The following is a 19,941-nucleotide window of genomic DNA, read 5'->3' on the forward strand; positions in this document are numbered from 1 at the left end:
CACACTTCTCTCTGGTACGTACTACCCTCTGTCATACCCCCTCACTCTTCCTGTACATACTGCCCATTGTCATACCCTTCACACTCCTCTCCTGTACATAGTGCTTTTTTCCGTACCCTTTGTACTCCTCTCCTGTACATAGTGCCCACTGTTAGACCCTCCACATTCCTCTCCCTCACCTGCACATACTTCCCACTTATATACCGTCCATACTCCTCCCCTATGTCGCTTACCCACAAAAACAGTTCTTTAAAATTATACTGAATATCCTCAATGTTACCAGCTCTAGAATGGACACACTTTTGTTAGTTCAACTAAAGGAAATCTCAGTTCTCATATTTGTTCTGCCCCATTATTAGTACTCATTTAATTTTGTGATTACTACTGTGATGTATAGAGGAACATCGGGGATCTCAGCTACTCTAAATATAGCACTTATATAAAAAAGTGGCCCTGAAAATATTTTTTAAATGTTGGCAACTGTGCACTTAGGCACTGCCCAAGGGCCACCGTCCACCGGGTCAGTAGGGGGCCCCATGAGAGGCTCCTGGGATCCTGTGATAATAAAGCGGTAGAAAACTTTCCTGACATTACTACTTTTTAGAGGCCCTGGGGTAGGTTATGCCACAATGTACAAGTATGCACAGCATATTAGCACATTAGTGTACACTTCAATTTTCAGACTGAGCCCTCCAGTGCTGCGATGAATCAGGCGGGGCCTGGACACTTCCATCTTCACCCGGTCTTCCTTCTGGGTTCTGTGCCTTTGGTCACTTGCCTTGGCTGGGCTGCGTTCATGTCATTCCCACGCATTTATTTATTATTTATTACACCCCATTCACACCTCCGCGACAAAACGCCCGACGCCGGCCGCTCGAGGGGAGAATTCCCATTGCTGTCTATGAGATGGTTCACATCTCATAGACGCCGTACACCTGCGGCATGAAAAAAAGTCCCGGACCCTTTTTTTCAGGCGGCATTGGCGTTCGGCCATACAAAGCAATAGGAAGGATTTGTAAAAAAAAAGTTACACTATTCGCGGCAAAATACGCCGCGTACGCGGCGTTACTTGTCGCGGAGGTGTGAATGCAGCCTAAAAGGCCCCACCAAAATCCTCAGCACCAGGCCCATGATGTTCTTAATCTGGCCCTGCACAGAGAGCCTATTTCTTCCTCCCACTTTCCCAGGTAGGGTGGGTATTTGGGTCCTGTTTCTTCTATCAAAATTGTATATTTTTTAGACACGCTCTGCTCCAGACACCGCGGGCATCAGAACAGTTTCTCCATTAGCTTCATATCCCCCTTTCCCCACGGTGGTTGGGGGAGTGCCTGTGTAAAGTGCTGTATCTGTGCATATCTCCACCTGTCTAGTGGCCTACTCCCCCATTTTTGTATTAATTCTGTGATTGTGCATACCCTATTTCCTATCATCACATCTTGTAGTAGCATTTCATCTTTTTTAGATCATCTAGTAAAATAAATATATTCATCTTTCCCTGGCTTAAAATAACTTGTGTCCAATAAAGAAATTAAAGGTGAATTGCCAGTGATGTGCTCTACTCAAGCCATCCCATATCCTAAAAGTATGTTTAGTAAGTGGGTTTGTGTTTTTTGACAGCCCACAATGTTGTCGTGGGCCCCATACCCTTTTCCCTAACTCTACTTTACTTTGTCCTCTCTCAATTTTCACCCACCCTTTCCCATCTTTATTATACATTCAATCTGCTATCCGTGACATAATGATTGCCTGGTAATATTTCTTAAAGTCTGGTGCTGCTAGCCCTCCTGACTTTTTCACCTTTTACCAATGTTGCATATGAAATTCTGGGGTGCTTTTGCCTCCATATGAACTTTAAAACTAGGGTACTTAATTTCACAAAAAAATCCTGTGGGACTCTTATTGGAATCATTTGGAATATGTATGTTAATTTTGGCAAAATAATCTTTTTTATGGCATTTATCCTCCCCAGCCACAAAAGGGGTTTATATCTCAGATGGTTGAGTTGATTTTTACCTCATTCAATATGGGAATATAATCAGCCGCATATAAAGATTCCAATGACGCTGTCAATTTTACACCTAGTTATTTCAGTTCCGAAGGGAAATGCTGGCTAAATTTCCTGCTGTTCCTTTTTTGGAACCTATAAATTTAAGATCTCTGATTTTGATCTATCGATTTTAAAGTTTGTCAATTTTCCCATACCTACTCAATTCCTTTAATACAATTGGTATTGTTGTTCTAGGGTTAGAAATGTAAAATAGAACGTCATTTGCATATATGGCCACTTTATACTCCTTACCCCCAACTCTTACTCCTCTTATATCCTAATTTTTCCATATTGCAGCTAAAGGGGTTCCAGTGCCAGTACAAATAACATTGGTGAAAGGTGACAGCCCTTCCTTGTACTATTAAATAGTTTCATAGAGGGAGAGAGGCATGCATTTATCCTAATTTTAGCTGTTGGATGGAAATAGAATGCGGATATCCATCGCATCATCCTTTTTCCTATTCCTAGGTGACTCAAGGTTCCCAGCATGAGGCCCCAGTCTACTCTGTCGAAGGCATTTTTCGGCATCTACTGACAAGGGCACGACCGGGGCTCCACTCTCTTTTGCCTCATGTATCAAAAACAGAGACTTGAGAGAGTTGTCTTTCCTTTCCCTCCCTGTTACGAACCGCACCTGATCTCTATGGACCCACTGTGGGAGTAGTGGTTTTAGCCTTCCCGCAATTATTTTAAAATTTATTTAAGATATTGATGAATATCCGTATCTAAACCTTACTTATTATAATCCAATCAGCATTCGATTGGGCTAGCATTGCCTGTCTACATGTTCTAAGCAGTGGCCCAGATTCAAGAAGCAATTGCGCCCGTGTAACCATAAGTTACACGGCGCAATTGCTTACTTGCTCCGGTGTAACGAGTGCTCCTGATTCAGGAACCTCGTTACACCGACTGCAGCCTAAAATCTGCGCGGCATAAGGCTCTTATGCCTCGCAAACTTTAGGCTGCATTCTTGCGTGTGCCGCTAGGAGGCACTCCCATTGTGATCAGCGTGTAGTATGCAAATTGCATACTACCAACTGATTCACAAACTTGCGCGGGCCCCGCGCAAGCCAGGTATGGAGTCTCCGTACGGCAACTTTAGCGCAAGGCTGCCCTTTCTAATAGCAGGGGCAGCCAATGCTAAAGTATAGCCGCCGCTCCCGTGCCGTGAAATTTGAATTTCACGGCGTTTGCGTAAGTGATTCGTGAATGGCGCTGGACGCCATTCACGTTCACTTTGAAGCAAATGACGTCCTTGCGACGTCATTTGCTGCAATGCACGTCGGGAAAGTTTCCCGACAGAGCATGCGCCGTACGCTCGGCGCGGGAGCGCGCCTAATTTAAATGAACCCCGGCGGGATCATTTACATTGCGCGCGCTTACGCCGGGCAATTTTGCCGGCGCGCCCTCGCAATTCATGGAGCTACTGCTCCGTGAATCGAGGGCAGCGCAAAATATTTGTGTGGGCGCAGGGCAAAATCGTTGCCCTGTGCCCGCGCAAATATAGCGCAATTCTACCTGAATCTGGGCCATTGTGTTTAAGGCCCCGTACACACGACCAGTTTCCTCGGCAGAATTCAGCTTCCGACCGAGTTTCTGGCTGAATTCTGCCGAGGAAACTGGTCGTGTGTACACTTTCGGCCGAGGAAGCCGACGAGGAGCTCAGCGAGGAAATAGAGAACATGTTCTCTATTTCCTCGTTGTTCTATGGGAGCTCTCGCCCCGCCGAGCTCCTCGGCGGCTTCAGTGCTGAACTGGCCGAGGAACTCGATGTGTTTGGCACGTCGAGTTCCTCGGCCGTGTGTACGAGGCCTAAGTCTTGGGTTGTTTACCTTGACCTAGTTTATCATATATTTAGACAACATACGTTTCATCTTTGTTTTATGTAGTAGACTGTTTATTTTGCTAACCTGTACGTTCATCTGTTACACTAAATCACACTCACTGTTGAGATAAGAATATATGAAAATCAGTGTTATTATTTTAAACCTGAATTATTTTGTACAGGGCAACTTAATCTGGGTTTTGGACGTGGTAACCAAGAGAAGCAAGGAGAGGGGGGCATTAACATTCAGGGAGGAAACAAGGACTCATCTGAAGAGGATAAAGGTATGTAGAACTTAAGAAAGCTGTTACTGGTTAAAATACCTCTTTGATATTAAAGCAGCAGTAACCCTGGCTAGCATTGCATGTTTACATCACTACAATATGACACTTATGCCCTGTACACACGATCGGTCCATCCGATGAAAACGGACTGATGGATTTTTTGTCAGTTATCCGATGAAGCTGACTGATGATCAGTCGTGCCTACATACCATTGGTTAAAAAAACAATCGTGTCAGAACGCGGTCACGTAAACCATGTACGACGGCACTATAAAGGGGAAGTTCAAATCCAATGGCGCCACCCTTGGGGCTGCTTTAGCTGATTTTATGTTAGTAAAAGACGATTCACACTTTTCTGTCTGTTACAGCGTGATGAATGTGCTATCTCCATAACGAACGCTAGTTTTACCAGAACGAGCGCTCCCGTCCCCTAATTTAGTCTGAGCATGCGTGGATTTTTAACCGATGGACGTGCCTACAGACGATACGTTTTTTCCTATCGGTTAGTTAACCATCAGATAATTTTAAGACAAGTTCCTAGTTTTTTAACCGATGGATAAAAAACTGATGGGGCCCACACACGATCGGTTAGTCTGATGAAAACGGTCCATCAGACCTAAAATGCAGTATAGTTTTCTGAAATACCCCAATGAGAATATACACTGCACCTTGCTCCACTTGGAGCTGATGTTCATCTATTGCAGTGACCCACTGAAATAGAATGAAAGCTCATTAATTTTTAAATCCCTTTTATGTAAAAAAAACATTTTTGGAATTCAGACTTTTCATCTCAAGCCTTACTTAATGTATACAGGTAATTTAAAACTAGGTGGTGGTTTTGGTGTCGTGAGGATAAAGGAAAGCTGGGCATAAACATCCAATCAGGGTAAAATCAAGGAATGAGGGTGTAAAGGTGTAAAGAACAGAACTGAGAGATCTCCTAAATTAAAAATAAAGTTCTGGTAAAAAAAAGGAAGGATAGCGCTGTGCTTTACATATGTGCATTCATTTGTGGTTGTTTCTTGCAGTAGCCTGCAAAGATACAGTAACTGGTAACCTTATCCAGTTTTTTTATTCATAATTACCTATTTCTATTCACATCAGTGCTAGACCTGGCTAGAATTGTGTATCTACATAATTAAAGTATACTATTTACATTTTGGTCATTCATTTTGACCCAGTTTATTTTATATTTAAAAAAAAATATGCTTCTTCTATTGTTTTGTGTACCAGACTATATTATTGTTTGCAACCCTGTAACTTCTTCTGCTACATTCACTGTTAAGTGAAGAAATTATTTAAACCTGAATTATTTTGTACAGGAAAATTGAATCTGGGTTTTGGACATGGTAGCCAGAAGAAGCAAGGAAAGGTGGGCATTAACATTCAGGGAGGAAGCAAGGACTCATCTGAAGAGGATAAAGGTATATAGAACCTAAGAAAGCTGCTACTGTTAATCACTATCAAATGCCTTCTTTGATATAAAAGCTGCAGTACACCTGGCTAGCATTGCATGTTCACGTTTGTACAATATGATATTTAGTCATTTATTTTGGCCAAGGTCATTTGTGTATATGTAGAGAACATAAGCTGGGATCCTTCCTTCCTTGAATTACTCTGCTGTATCACAGACAATTTTTATTAATTACTGACATGAAGTTTATGTACAAACCATATTCACTCACTGGTAAGTGAAGAAATCATTGAAATTAGTTTTTAAATAAAATATTATTATCATCTTTTATAGGCCCAATCAATGTCAGTGGTGGATTTAGCCATGGTCAAAGCAGTAATGAAAAGCGTGGAAAGGTTGATAATAGCAAGAGATCATCTCAGGAAGATAAAGGTATCTGGAATGTTTAGATATTATTACTGTATGTTAATATATCTTTTTGGTATATATGTATGTATATATATATATATATATATATATATATATATATATATATATATATATACATACATATATACATACACACACACACACACACACACACACGTAACCATGTGAGTCAAAGATGCCAATTAAAATGTTGCTGGGTTAGAGGTTATTTGTTCCACTGTTATTTCTAAAGGTATTGGTCCCAGCAATGCCGTCTTGACAGCTATGGGCCAACAATAAGCCTGGGAGCTGAATTTATTATTTTCTGGGCTTGTAATCCTGCTACAAAGTGCTCCACTATAGCAAAGTGCAATAATTTACTGTACATTCACATTGCGTTTGAACTGGAAGTGCCTGAATATCCTGCCTGTAAAGATACTGCACTTCCTGTAGGTCTCTCATCTACTGGTAACTAGACCAGAGCAGACGTAGTTCTGCCCTATGTTTCCTCGCTGCATTATTGAACTATTTAAAAAAATAGGGGAGAGAAAACCGCGCTGCTAAAGACAAAGTGGGCAGCTGCTAGCACACAACATACAAGCCTTACTTAAAGCGGGGGTTCACCCCAAAATAATTTTTTAACATGGCATTCAGCCGAGTTTTCAGAATGACAATCGGCTGTTTTTTTTTTCAGTGCAGCACATACCGTATTTTCACTGCCGCTTCCGGGTATGTAATCTGCGGGAGTGGGCGTTCCTAAGTGATTGACATCCTTCCGACCGGCGCATACAGCACGTCACTAGTTGGCGAAAGAAGCCGGACTGCAAGTCGGCTCTGTACGGTGCCTGCGCACCGACATTCGGCTTCTTTCGGCAACTAGTGACGCGCTGTATGCGCCATTCGGAAGGATGTCAATCACTTAGGAACACCCAGTCCCGCAGATTACATACCCGGAAGCGGCGGTGAAAATACGGTATGAAAAAAAAAACAGCCGGTTATCATTCTGACAACTCAGCTGAATGTCATGTTAAAAAAAAAATTTTGGGGTGAACCCCCGCTTTAATATATACAGGTAATTTCAAACTAGGTGGTGGTTTTGGTGTCATGAGAATAAAGAATAAAGAAAAGCTGGGCTTAAACATCCAGTTTAGAATCAAAGAATGAGGGTGTAAAGGTGTAAAGTACAGAACTGAAAGATTTCCTAAATTAAAAATAAAGTTATGGGGATCAAGAAGGGTATAGGAATAAATGGGTCTGGGATTCAAGTGTTTTTAGAATCACCTTGTTAGCTTGTTCACTTTGTCTAATATATTTTTAAAGTCTACAAAGGATATAGAGCATAATTATAAAAAAAAAAAGGAAGGATATCACTGTCCTTTACATATGTGCATTCAGCTATGGTTGTTTCTTGCAGTAACCTGCAGAGATACAGTAACTGGTAACCTTATCCAGTTTTTTTATTCATAATTAGGGATGAGCTTAATGTTTGAGTCAAACATGAGTTTGACTCGAACATTGGCTGTTCGCCCCTTCGCCGAATAGCAAACAATTTGGGGTGTTTGTGGCAAATTGGAAAGCCGCGGAACACCATTTAAAACTCTATGGGAGAAATCAAAAGTGCTAATTTTAAAGGTTAATATGCACGTTATTGTCATAAAAAGTATCTGGGGTCCTGCCCCAGGGGACATGTATCAATACAATATATTTTTTTTTTAAAACTTAAATTTTTTCGGGAGCAGTGATTTTAATAATGCTTAAAGTGAAACAATAAAAGTGAAATATTCCTTTAAATTTCAGACCTGGGGGGGTGACTATAGTATGCCTGTAAAGTAGCGCATATTTTCTGTGTTTATAACAGTCTCTGCACAAAATTACATTTCTAAAGAAAAAAAAGGAATATAAAACTACTCGCAGCTATAATAAATTGTCGGGTCCCGGCAATACAGATAAAAGTAATTGTAAAAAAAATGGCATGGTTCCCCTTAGTCCATTACCAGGCACCTTTGGGTCTGGTATGAATATTAAAGGGAACCCCTAAAAAAAATAAAAAAAATGCGTGGAGGTCTCCCCAAATTCCATATCAGGTCCTTCAGGTTTGGTATGGATTTTAAGGGGAACCCCACGCCAAAATGAAAAAAAATATTGTGTGGGGTTCCCCCCAAAAACCCATACCAGACCCTTATCTGAGCACCCAACCTGGCAGGTTGCAGGAAAAGAGGGGGGACGAGAGAGCGCCCCCCCCAAACCATACCAGGCCACATGCCCTCAACATGGGGAGGATGTCCCCATGTTGATGAGGACAAGGGCCTCATACCCACAACCCTTGCCCAATGGTTGTGGGGGTCTGTGGGCGGGGGTCTTATCGGAATCTGAAAGCCCCCTTTAACAAAGGGGACCTCAAGATCCCGCCCCATGTGAATTGGTAAGGGGTACATTGTGCCCCTACCATTTCACAAAAAAAGTGTCAAAAATGTTAAAAACCACAAGAGACAGCTTGGGACAAGTCCTTTATTAAAAATAAAAAAATAAAACATAAAAAAAGATTCCAGCGATGTAATCCATTCTCGGTCTCCAGTGATGTTTTTTGGTGAAATGGTAGGGGTACAATATACCCCATTACCAATTCACATAGGGGGGTGGGATCTGGTGGTACCCTTTGTTAAAGGGGCTTTTCTGATTCCGATAAGCCCTCTGCTCGCAGACACCCAATACCACCGGGCAAGGGTTGTGGGTATGAGGCCTTTGTCCCCATCAACATGGGGACATTCTCCCCATGTTGAGGGCATGTGGCCTGGTATGGTTTGGGGGGGGCGCTCTCTCGTCCCCCCTCTTTTCCTGCAGCCTGCCAGGTTGCGTGCTCAGATAAGGGTCTGGTATGGATTTTTGGGGGGAACCCCACGCCATATTTTTTTTAATTTTGGCGTGGGGTTCCCCTTAAAATCCATACCAAACCTGAAGGGCCTGATATGGAATTTGGGGAGACCTCCACGCATTTTTTTATTTTGTTTCGGGGTTTCCCTTAATATTCATACCAGACCCAAAGGTGCCTAGTAATGGACTAAGGGGAACCCATGCCATTTTTTTACAATTACTTTTATCTGTATTGCCGGGACCCGACAATTTATTATAGCGGCGAGTAGTTTTATATTCCTTTTTTTCCTTTAGAAATGTAATTTTGTGCAGAGACTGTTATAAACACGGGAAATATGCGCTACTTTACAGGCATACTATAGACACCCCCCAGGTCTGAAATTTAAAGGAATATTTCACTTTTATTGTTTCACTTTAAGCATTATTAAAATCACTGCTCCCGAAAAAACTGCCGTTTTAAAAAAAAAAAAAATTGCATTGATAAATGTCCCCTGGGGCAGGACCCAGGTCCCCAAATAGTTTTTATGACAATAACTTGCATATTAACCTTTAAAGAGGATGTTCGGCTCATCCCTATTCATAATTACCTACTTCTATTTACATCAGTGCTAGACCTGGCTAGAACTGCGTGTCTACACGTTTAAAGTATACTATTTAAGTTTTGGTCATTCATTTTGACCCAGTTTATTTAAAAATATATGTTTCTTCTATTGTTTTGTGTACCAGACTATTTTATTGTTTGCGGACCTGTAACTTCTTCTGTAACTTTAACTGTTGGGTGTAGAAAGTATTTAAACCTGAATTATTTTGTACAGGAAAATTGAATCTGGGTTTTGGACATGGTAGCCAGAAGAAGCAAGGAAAGCTGGGCATTAACATTCAGGGAGGAAGCAATGACTCATCTGAAGAGGATAAAGGTATATAGAACCTAAGAAAGCTGCAACTGTTAATCACTATCAAACCCCTTCTTTGATTTAAAAGCTGCAGTACTCCTGGCTAGCATTGCATGTTCACGTTTGTACAATATAATATTTAGTCATTTATTTTGACCTTGTTAGCTTGTTAGCTTTGTCTAATGTATTTTTAAAGTCTACAAGGCTATGGGTGGAATTATAAAAATAAATAAAAAAAGGAAGGATAGCGCTGTGCTTTACATACGTGCATTCAGCTATATTAATTTTGATCCAGTTTATTTTATATTTAAAAAAATATGTTTCTTCTATTGTTTTGCGTACCAGACTATTTTATTGTTTGTGAACCTGTAACGTAACTGTAACATTCACTGTTAGGTGAAGAAATAATTTAAACCTGAATTATTTTGTACAGGAAAATTGAATCTGGGTTTTGGACATGGTAGCCAGAAGAAGCAAGGAAAGGCGGGCATTAACATTCAGGGAGGAAGCAAGGACTCATCTGAAGAGGATAAAGGTATATAGAACCTAAGAAAGCTGCTACTGTTAATCACTATCAAACCCCTTCTTTGATATAAAAGCTGCAGTACGCCTAGCTAGCATGGCATGTTCACGTTTGTACAATATAATATTTAGTCATTTATTTTGGCCAAGGTCATTTGTGTATATCTAGAGAACATACATTTGGATCTTTTCTTTCTTGAATTACTCTGCTGTATCACAGACCAATTTATTATTTACTGCTATGAAGTGTATGTACAAACCATATTCACTCACTGGTAAGTGAATAAATCATTGAAATAAGTGTTTAAGTAAAATGTTAATATCATCTTTTATAGGTCGAATCAATGTCAGTGGTGGATTTAGCCATGGTCAAAGCAGTCATGAAGAGGTTGATAATAGCAAGAGATCATCTCATGAAGATAAAGGTATCTGGAATGTTTAGATATTATTACTGTATTTTAATATATCTTTTTTGGTATATATATATATATACACACACACACACACACACAGGTAACCACATAAGTCAAAGATGACAATTAAAATGTTACTGGGTTAGAGGTTATTTGCTCCACTGCTATTTCTAAAGGTATTGTTTCCAGCAATGCAGTTATGACAGCTATGGGCCAATAATAAGCCTGGGAGCTGAATTTATTAGTTCCTGGACTTGTAATCCTGCTACAAAGTGCTCTAATATGGCAAAGTGCAATAATTTACTGTACATTGACATTGCGTTTGAAGTGCCTGAATATCCTGCCTGTAAAGATACTGCACTTCCTGCGGCGACAATACATGAATCTATGTATTGTTTTTCAGTGGTGGTGCAGGAGCGAGAGGGGGCAGCGCTCCTGCGCCCTCTATGGACGCACCGCCACTGCTTATATAGAAAAAAATAATATTAATTCTATCGTTTTGTGTACCAGGCAATTTTACTGTTTGCTAGCCTGTAACTTCATCTAATAAATAAATCACATTCACAGTAAGGTAAAAAAAAAAATATATATATATATATATATATATATATATATATATATATATATATATATATACAAATCAGAGTTTTTACTTTAAACCTGAATTATTTTGCACATGACAATTTAATCTGGGTTTTGAACGTGGTAGGCATGAGAATCAAGGAAAGGGAGGCATTAACATTCAAGGAGGAAGCAAGAACTCATCTGAAGAGGATGAAGGTCTATAGAACTTAAGAAAGCTGTTACTGGTTAAAATCTCTCTTTGATATTAAAGTAGCAGTAACCCTGGCTAGCGTTGCATGTTTACATCACTACAATGTGACACTTAGTGGTCTATATTTTAAACATTTTGTGCACAAACATACATTCATGCGATCCAAACTGAATTTCACAGTGGGTTTTCAAACAAATTAAATGCTGTATTATCCTTTACATCTAGATCCTAAAATGCAGTATAGTTTTCTGAAATACCCCAATAAGAAAATACACTGCACCTTGCTCCACTTGGAGCTGATGTTCATCTATTGCAGTGACCCACTGAAATAGAATGAAACCTCATACATTTTTAAATCCCAATTACCTTTCATGTAAAAAAAACTTTTTGAAATCAGACTTTTCGGCTCAAGCCTTACTTAATGTATACAGGTAATTTAAAACTAGGTGGTGGTTTTGGTGTCATGAGAATAAAGGAAATATGGGCATAAACATCCAGGGTAGAATCAAGGAATGAGGATTTAAAGGTGTAAAGTATGGAACTGAGAGATCTCCTAAATTAAAAATGAAGTTCTGGGGATCAAGAAGGGTATAGGAAGGAATGGATCTGGGATTCAAGTGTTTTTTTTTAGAATCACCTTGTTAGCTTTGTCTAATATATTTTTAAAGTCTACAAGGCTACAAGGCATAATTATATATAAAAAAGGAAGGATAGCGCTGTCCTTTACATATGTGCATTCAGCTATGGTTGTTTCTTGCAGTAACCTGCAGAGATACAGTAACTGGTAACCTTATCCAGTTTTTTTATTCATAATCACCTACTTCTATTCACATCAGTGCTAGACCTGGCTATGGCGTGTCTACACATTTAAAGTATACTATTGTTTTGTGTACTTCTTCTGTAACATTCACTGTTAGATGAAGAAATTATTTAAACCTGAATTATTTTGTACAGGAAAATTGAATCTGGGTTTTGGACATGGTAGCCAGAAGAAGCAAGGAAAGGTGGGCATTAACATTCAGGGAGGAAGCAAGGACTCATCTGAAGAGGATAAAGGTATATAGAACCTAAGAAAGCTGCTACTGTTAATTACTATCAAATGCCTTCTTTGATATAAAAGCTGCAGTACACCTGGCTAGCATTGCATGTTCACGTTTGTACAATATGATATTTAGTCATTTATTTTGGCCAAGGTCATTTGTGTATATGTAGAGAACATAAGCTGGGATCCTTCCTTCCTTGAATTACTTTGCTGTATCACAGACAATTTCTATTAATTACTGACATGAAGTTTATGTACAAACCATATTCACTCACTGGTAAGTGAAGAAATCATTGAAATTCGTTAATTTTTAAATAAAATATTATTATCATCTTTTATAGGCCCAATCAATGTCAGTGGTGGATTTAGCCATGGTCAAAGCAGTAATGAAAAGCGTGGAAAGGTTGATAATAGCAAGGGATCATCTCAAGAAGATAAAGGTATCTGGAATGTTTAGATATTATTACTGTATGTTAATATATCTTTTTGGTATATATGTATGTATATATATATATATATATATATATATATATATATATATATATATATATATATATATACACACACACACACACGTAACCATGTGAGTCAAAGATGCCAATTAAAATGTTGCTGGGTTAGAGGTTATTTGTTCCACTGTTATTTCTAAAGGTATTGGTCCCAGCAATGCCATTATGACAGCTATGGGCCAACAATAAGCCTGGGAGCGGAATTTGTTATTTTCTGGGCTTGTAATCCTGCTACAAAGTGCTCCACTATAGCAAAGTGCAATAATTTACTGTACATTCACATTGCGTTTGAAGTGGAAGTGCCTGAATATCCTGCCTGTAAAGATACTGCACTTCCTGTAGGTCTCTCATCTACTGGTAACTAGACCAGAGCAGACGTAGTTCTGCCCTATGTTTCCTCGCTGCATTATTGAACTATTTAAAAAAAATAGGGGAGAGAAAACCGCGCTGCTAAAGACAAAGTGGGCAGCTGCTAGCACACAACATACAAGCCTTACTTAAAGCGGGGGTTCACCCCAAAATAATTTTTTAACATGGCATTCAGCCGAGTTGTCAGAATTTTTTAGTGCAGCACATACCGTATTTTCACTGCCGCTTCCGGGTATGTAATCTGCGGGAGTAGGCATTCCTAAGTGATTGACATCCTTCCGACCGGCGCATACAGCACGTCACTAGTTAGCGAAAGAAGCCGGACTGCAAGTCGGCTCTATACGGTGCCTGCGCACCGACGTTCGGCTTCTTTCGGCAACTAGTGATTTAATATATACAGGTAATTTCAAACTAGGTGGTGGTTTTGGTGTCATGAGAATAAAGAAAAGCTGGGCTTAAACATCCAGGGTAGAATCAAAGAATGAGGGTGTTAAAGTGTAAAGTACAGAACTGAAAGATCTCCTAAATTAAAAATAAAGTTCTGGGGATCAAGAAGGGTATAGGAATAAATGGGTCTGGGATTCAAGTGTTTTTAGAATCACCTTGTTAGCTTGTTCACTTTGTCTAATATATTTTTATACAGAGGATATGGAGCATAATTATAAAAAAAAAGAAAAAAAAGGAAGGATATAGCTGTCCCTTACATATGTGCATTCAGCTATGGTTGTTTCTTGCAGTAACCTGCAGAGATTCAGTAACTGGTAACCTTATCCAGTTTTTTTATTCATAATTAGGGATGAGCTTAATGTTTGAGCCAAACATGAGTTCGACTCGAACATTGGCTGTTCGCCCCTTCGCCGAATAGCAAACAATTTGGGGTGTTTGTGGCAAATTCAAAAGCCGCGGAACACCATTTAAAACTCTTTAAAAATGGGAGAAATCAAAAGTGCTAATTTTAAAGGTTAATATGCACGTTATTGTCATAAAAAGTATTTGGGGACCTGGGTCCTGCCCCAGGGGACATGTATCAATACAATATATATTTTTTTTAAAACTTAAATTTTTTCGGGAGCAGTGATTTTAATAATGCTTAAAGTGAAACAATAAAAGTGAAATATTTCTTTAAATTTCAGACCTGGGGGGGGGTGTCTATAGTATGCCTGTAAAGTAGCGCATATTTCCTGTGTTTATAACAGTCTCTGCACAAAATTACATTTCTAAAGAAAAAAAAGGAATATAAAACTACTCGCAGCTATAATAAATTGTCGGGTCCCGGCAATACAGATGAAAGTAATTGTAGAAAAATGGCATGGGTTCCCCTTAGTCCATTACCAGGAACCTTGGATCTGGTATGAATATTGAGGGGAACCCCGAAACAAAATAAAAAAAATGCGTGGAGGTCTCCCCAAATTCCATATCAGGTCCTTCAGGTTTGGTATGGATTTTAAGGGGAACCCCACGCCAAAATTAAAATAAATATGGCGTGGGGTTCCCCCCAAAAACCCATACCAGACCCTTATCTGAGCACGCAACCTGGCAGGCTGCAGGAAAAGAGGGGGGACGAGAGAACGCCCCCCCAAACCATACCAGGCCACATGCCCTCAACATGGGGAGGATGTCCCCATGTTGATGGGGACAAGGGCCTCATACCCACAACCCTTGCCCAATGGTTGTGGGGGTCTGTGGGCGGGGGTCTTATGGGAATCTGAAAGCCCCCTTTAACAAAGGGGACCTCAAGATCCTGCCCCCATGTGAATTGGTAAGGGGTACATTGTGCCCCTACCATTTCACAAAAAAAGTGTCAAAAATGTTAAAAACCACAAGAGACAGCTTGGGACAAGTCCTTTATTAAAAATAAAAAAATAAAACATAAAAAAAGATTCCAGCGATGTAATCCATTCTCGGTCTCCAGTGATGTTTTTTGGTGAAATGGTAGGGGTACAATATACCCCATTACCAATTCACATAGGGGTCAGGATCTGGAGGTACCCTTTGTTAAAGGGGGCTTTCAGATTCCGATAAGCCCTCCGCTCACAGACACCCACAACCACCAGGCAAGGGTTGTGGGTATGAAGCCATTGTCCCCATCAACATGGTGACATCCTCCCCATGTTGAGGGCATGTGGCCTGGTATGGTTTGGGGGGCGCTCTCTCGTCCCCCCTCTTTTCCTGCAGCCTGCCAGGTTGCGTGCTCAGATAAGGGTCTGGTATGGATTTTTGGGGGGAACCCCACGCCATATTTTTTTTAATTTTGGCGTGGGGTTCCCCTTAAAATCCATACCAAACCTGAAGGGCCTGATATGGAATTTGGGGAGACCTCCACGCATTTTTTTTATTTTGTTTCGGGGTTTCCCTTAATATTCATACCAGACCCAAAGGTGCCTAGTAATGGACTAAGGGGAACCCATGCCATTTTTTTAAAATTACTTTCATCTGTATTGCCGGGACCCGACAATTTATTATAGCTGCGAGTAGTTTTATATTCCTTTTTTTCCTTTAGAAATGTAATTTTGTGCAGAGACTATTATAAACACGGGAAATATGCGCTACTTTACAGGCATACTATAGACACCCCCCAGGTCTGAAATTTAAAGGAATATTTCACTTTTAATGTTTCACTTTAAGCATTATTAAAATCACTGCTCCCGAAAAAACAACAGTTTTTAAAACTTTTTTTTGCATTGATACATGTCCCCATGGGGCAGGACCCAGGTCCCCAAATAGTTTTTATGACAATAACTTGCATATTAACCTTTAAAATTTGCATTTTTAGATTTTTCATGTACAAGTTCCCTAGACTTTAATGTTTTTTTCGCATTTTCGATCAAATTTTTTGTCTTTTCGCATGCTCTGCTGCAAACCGAACCGTGGATGTTCGGCTCATCCCTATTCATAATTACCTACTTCTATTTACATCAGTGCTAGACCTGGCTAGAACTGCGTGTCTACACGTTTAAAGTATACTATTTAAGTTTTGGTCATTCATTTTGACCCAGTTTATTTAAAAATATATGTTTCTTCTATTGTTTTGTGTACCAGACTATTTTATTGTTTGCGGACCTGTAACTTCTTCTGTAACTTTAACTGTTAGGTGTAGAAAGTATTTAAACCTGAATTATTTTGTACAGGAAAATTGAATCTGGGTTTTGGACATGGTAGCCAGAAGAAGCAAGGAAAGCTGGGCATTAACATTCAGGGAGGAAGCAATGACTCATCTGAAGAGGATAAAGGTATATAGAACCTAAGAAAGCTGCAACTGTTAATCACTATCAAACCCCTTCTTTGATTTAAAAGCTGCAGTACTCCTGGCTAGCATTGCATGTTCACGTTTGTACAATATAATATTTAGTCATTTATTTTGACCTTGTTAGCTTGTTAGCTTTGTCTAATGTATTTTTAAAGTCTACAAGGCTATGGGTGGAATTATAAAAATAAATAAAAAAAGGAAGGATAGCGCTGTGCTTTACATACGTGCATTCAGCTATATTAATTTTGATCCAGTTTATTTTATATTTAAAAAAATATGTTTCTTCTATTGTTTTGCGTACCAGACTATTTTATTGTTTGTGAACCTGTAACGTAACTGTAACATTCACTGTTAGGTGAAGAAATAATTTAAACCTGAATTATTTTGTACAGGAAAATTGAATCTGGGTTTTGGACATGGTAGCCAGAAGAAGCAAGGAAAGGCGGGCATTAACATTCAGGGAGGAAGCAAGGACTCATCTGAAGAGGATAAAGGTATATAGAACCTAAGAAAGCTGCTACTGTTAATCACTATCAAACCCCTTCTTTGATATAAAAGCTGCAGTACGCCTAGCTAGCATGGCATGTTCACGTTTGTACAATATAATATTTAGTCATTTATTTTGGCCAAGGTCATTTGTGTATATCTAGAGAACATACATTTGGATCTTTTCTTTCTTGAATTACTCTGCTGTATCACAGACCAATTTATTATTTACTGCTATGAAGTGTATGTACAAACCATATTCACTCACTGGTAAGTGAATAAATCATTGAAATAAGTGTTTAAGTAAAATGTTAATATCATCTTTTATAGGTCGAATCAATGTCAGTGGTGGATTTAGCCATGGTCAAAGCAGTCATGAAGAGGTTGATAATAGCAAGAGATCATCTCATGAAGATAAAGGTATCTGGAATGTTTAGATATTATTACTGTATTTTAATATATCTTTTTTGGTATATATATATATATACACACACACACACACACACAGGTAACCACATAAGTCAAAGATGACAATTAAAATGTTACTGGGTTAGAGGTTATTTGCTCCACTGCTATTTCTAAAGGTATTGTTTCCAGCAATGCAGTTATGACAGCTATGGGCCAATAATAAGCCTGGGAGCTGAATTTATTAGTTCCTGGACTTGTAATCCTGCTACAAAGTGCTCTAATATGGCAAAGTGCAATAATTTACTGTACATTGACATTGCGTTTGAAGTGCCTGAATATCCTGCCTGTAAAGATACTGCACTTCCTGCGGCGACAATACATGAATCTATGTATTGTTTTTCAGTGGTGGTGCAGGAGCGAGAGGGGGCAGCGCTCCTGCGCCCTCTATGGACGCACCGCCACTGCTTATATAGAAAAAAATAATATTAATTCTATCGTTTTGTGTACCAGGCAATTTTACTGTTTGCTAGCCTGTAACTTCATCTAATAAATAAATCACATTCACAGTAAGGTAAAAAAATATATATATATATATATATATATATATATATATATATATATATATATATATATATATATATATATATATATATATACAAATCAGAGTTTTTACTTTAAACCTGAATTATTTTGCACATGACAATTTAATCTGGGTTTTGAACGTGGTAGGCATGAGAATCAAGGAAAGGGAGGCATTAACATTCAAGGAGGAAGCAAGAACTCATCTGAAGAGGATGAAGGTCTATAGAACTTAAGAAAGCTGTTACTGGTTAAAATCTCTCTTTGATATTAAAGTAGCAGTAACCCTGGCTAGCGTTGCATGTTTACATCACTACAATGTGACACTTAGTGGTCTATATTTTAAACATTTTGTGCACAAACATACATTCATGCGATCCAAACTGAATTTCACAGTGGGTTTTCAAACAAATTAAATGCTGTATTATCCTTTACATCTAGATCCTAAAATGCAGTATAGTTTTCTGAAATACCCCAATAAGAAAATACACTGCACCTTGCTCCACTTGGAGCTGATGTTCATCTATTGCAGTGACCCACTGAAATAGAATGAAACCTCATTATTTTTTAAATCCCAATTACCTTTCATGTAAAAAAATTTTTTTGAAATCAGACTTTTCGGCTCAAGCCTTACTTAATGTATACAGGTAATTTAAAACTAGGTGGTGGTTTTGGTGTCATGAGAATAAAGGAAATATGGGCATAAACATCCAGGGTAGAATCAAAGAATGAGGATTTAAAGGTGTAAAGTATGGAACCGAGAGATCTCCTAAATTAAAAATGAAGTTCTGGGGATCAAGAAGGGTATAGGAAGGAATGGATCTGGGATTCAAGTGTTTTTTTTTAGAATCACCTTGTTAGCTTTGTCTAATATATTTTTTAAAGTCTACAAGGCTATGGGGCATAATTATATATAAAAAAAAGGAAGGATAGCGCTGTCCTTTACATATGTACATTCAGCTATGGTTGTTTCTTGCAGTAACCTGCAGAGATACAGTAACTGGTAACCTTATCCAGTTTTTTTTATTCATAATTACCTACTTCTATTCACATCAGTGCTAGACCTGGCTATGGCGTGTCTACACATTTAAAGTATACTATTGTTTTGTGTACTTCTTCTGTAACATTCACTGTTAGATGAAGAAATTATTTAAACCTGAATTATTTTGTACAGGAAAATTGAATCTGGGTTTTGGACATGGTAGCCAGAAGAAGCAAGGAAAGGTGGGCATTAACATTCAGGGAGGAAGCAAGGACTCATCTGAAGAGGATAAAGGTATATAGAACCTAAGAAAGCTGCTACTGTTAATCACTATCAAATGCCTTCTTTGATATAAAAGCTGCAGTACACCTGGCTAGCATTGCATGTTCACGTTTGTACAATATGATATTTAGTCATTTATTTTGGCCAAGGTCATTTGTGTATATCTAGAGAACATACGTTTGGATCCTTCCCTCCTTGAATTACTCTGCTGTATCACAGACAATTTTATTAATTACTGACACAAAGTTTATGTACACACCATATTCACTCACTGGTAAGTGAAGAAATCATTGAAGTAAGTGTTTAAGTAAAATACTATTATCATCTTTTATAGGTCGAATCAATGTCAGTGGTGGATTTAGCCATGGTCAAAGCAGTCATGAAGAGCATAGAAAGGTTAAAAATAACAAGGGATCATCTCATGAAGGTAAAGGTAGCTGGAATGTTTAGATATTATTACTGTATGTCAATGTATCTTTTTTAGTATATATGTGTATGTATATATATATATATATATATATATATATATATATATATATATATATATATATATATATATATATATATACACACAGGTAACCACATG

General features: G+C 38.8%; 1 protein-coding gene across 1 annotated transcript in view; it reads left to right on the top strand.

The window, feature by feature from the left end:
• Positions 1–19,941, top strand: part of LOC120916574 (uncharacterized PE-PGRS family protein PE_PGRS54-like) — a 94,843-nt gene that overhangs the window by 69,700 nt on the left and 5,202 nt on the right. Inside the window, exons 29-41 of the mRNA XM_040327624.1 lie at positions 4,055–4,156; positions 5,478–5,579; positions 5,903–6,001; positions 9,664–9,765; positions 10,175–10,276; positions 10,599–10,688; positions 12,406–12,507; positions 12,835–12,933; positions 16,500–16,601; positions 17,011–17,112; positions 17,435–17,524; positions 19,266–19,367; positions 19,690–19,788. Of these exons, the coding sequence (XP_040183558.1) occupies positions 4,055–4,156; positions 5,478–5,579; positions 5,903–6,001; positions 9,664–9,765; positions 10,175–10,276; positions 10,599–10,688; positions 12,406–12,507; positions 12,835–12,933; positions 16,500–16,601; positions 17,011–17,112; positions 17,435–17,524; positions 19,266–19,367; positions 19,690–19,788 (1,293 nt within the window). The remainder of the gene's footprint in view (positions 1–4,054; positions 4,157–5,477; positions 5,580–5,902; positions 6,002–9,663; positions 9,766–10,174; positions 10,277–10,598; positions 10,689–12,405; positions 12,508–12,834; positions 12,934–16,499; positions 16,602–17,010; positions 17,113–17,434; positions 17,525–19,265; positions 19,368–19,689; positions 19,789–19,941) is intronic.

The sequence above is a fragment of the Rana temporaria genome, chromosome 10 (assembly GCF_905171775.1).
Source record: "Rana temporaria chromosome 10, aRanTem1.1, whole genome shotgun sequence".
NCBI lineage: Eukaryota > Metazoa > Chordata > Amphibia > Anura > Ranidae > Rana > Rana temporaria.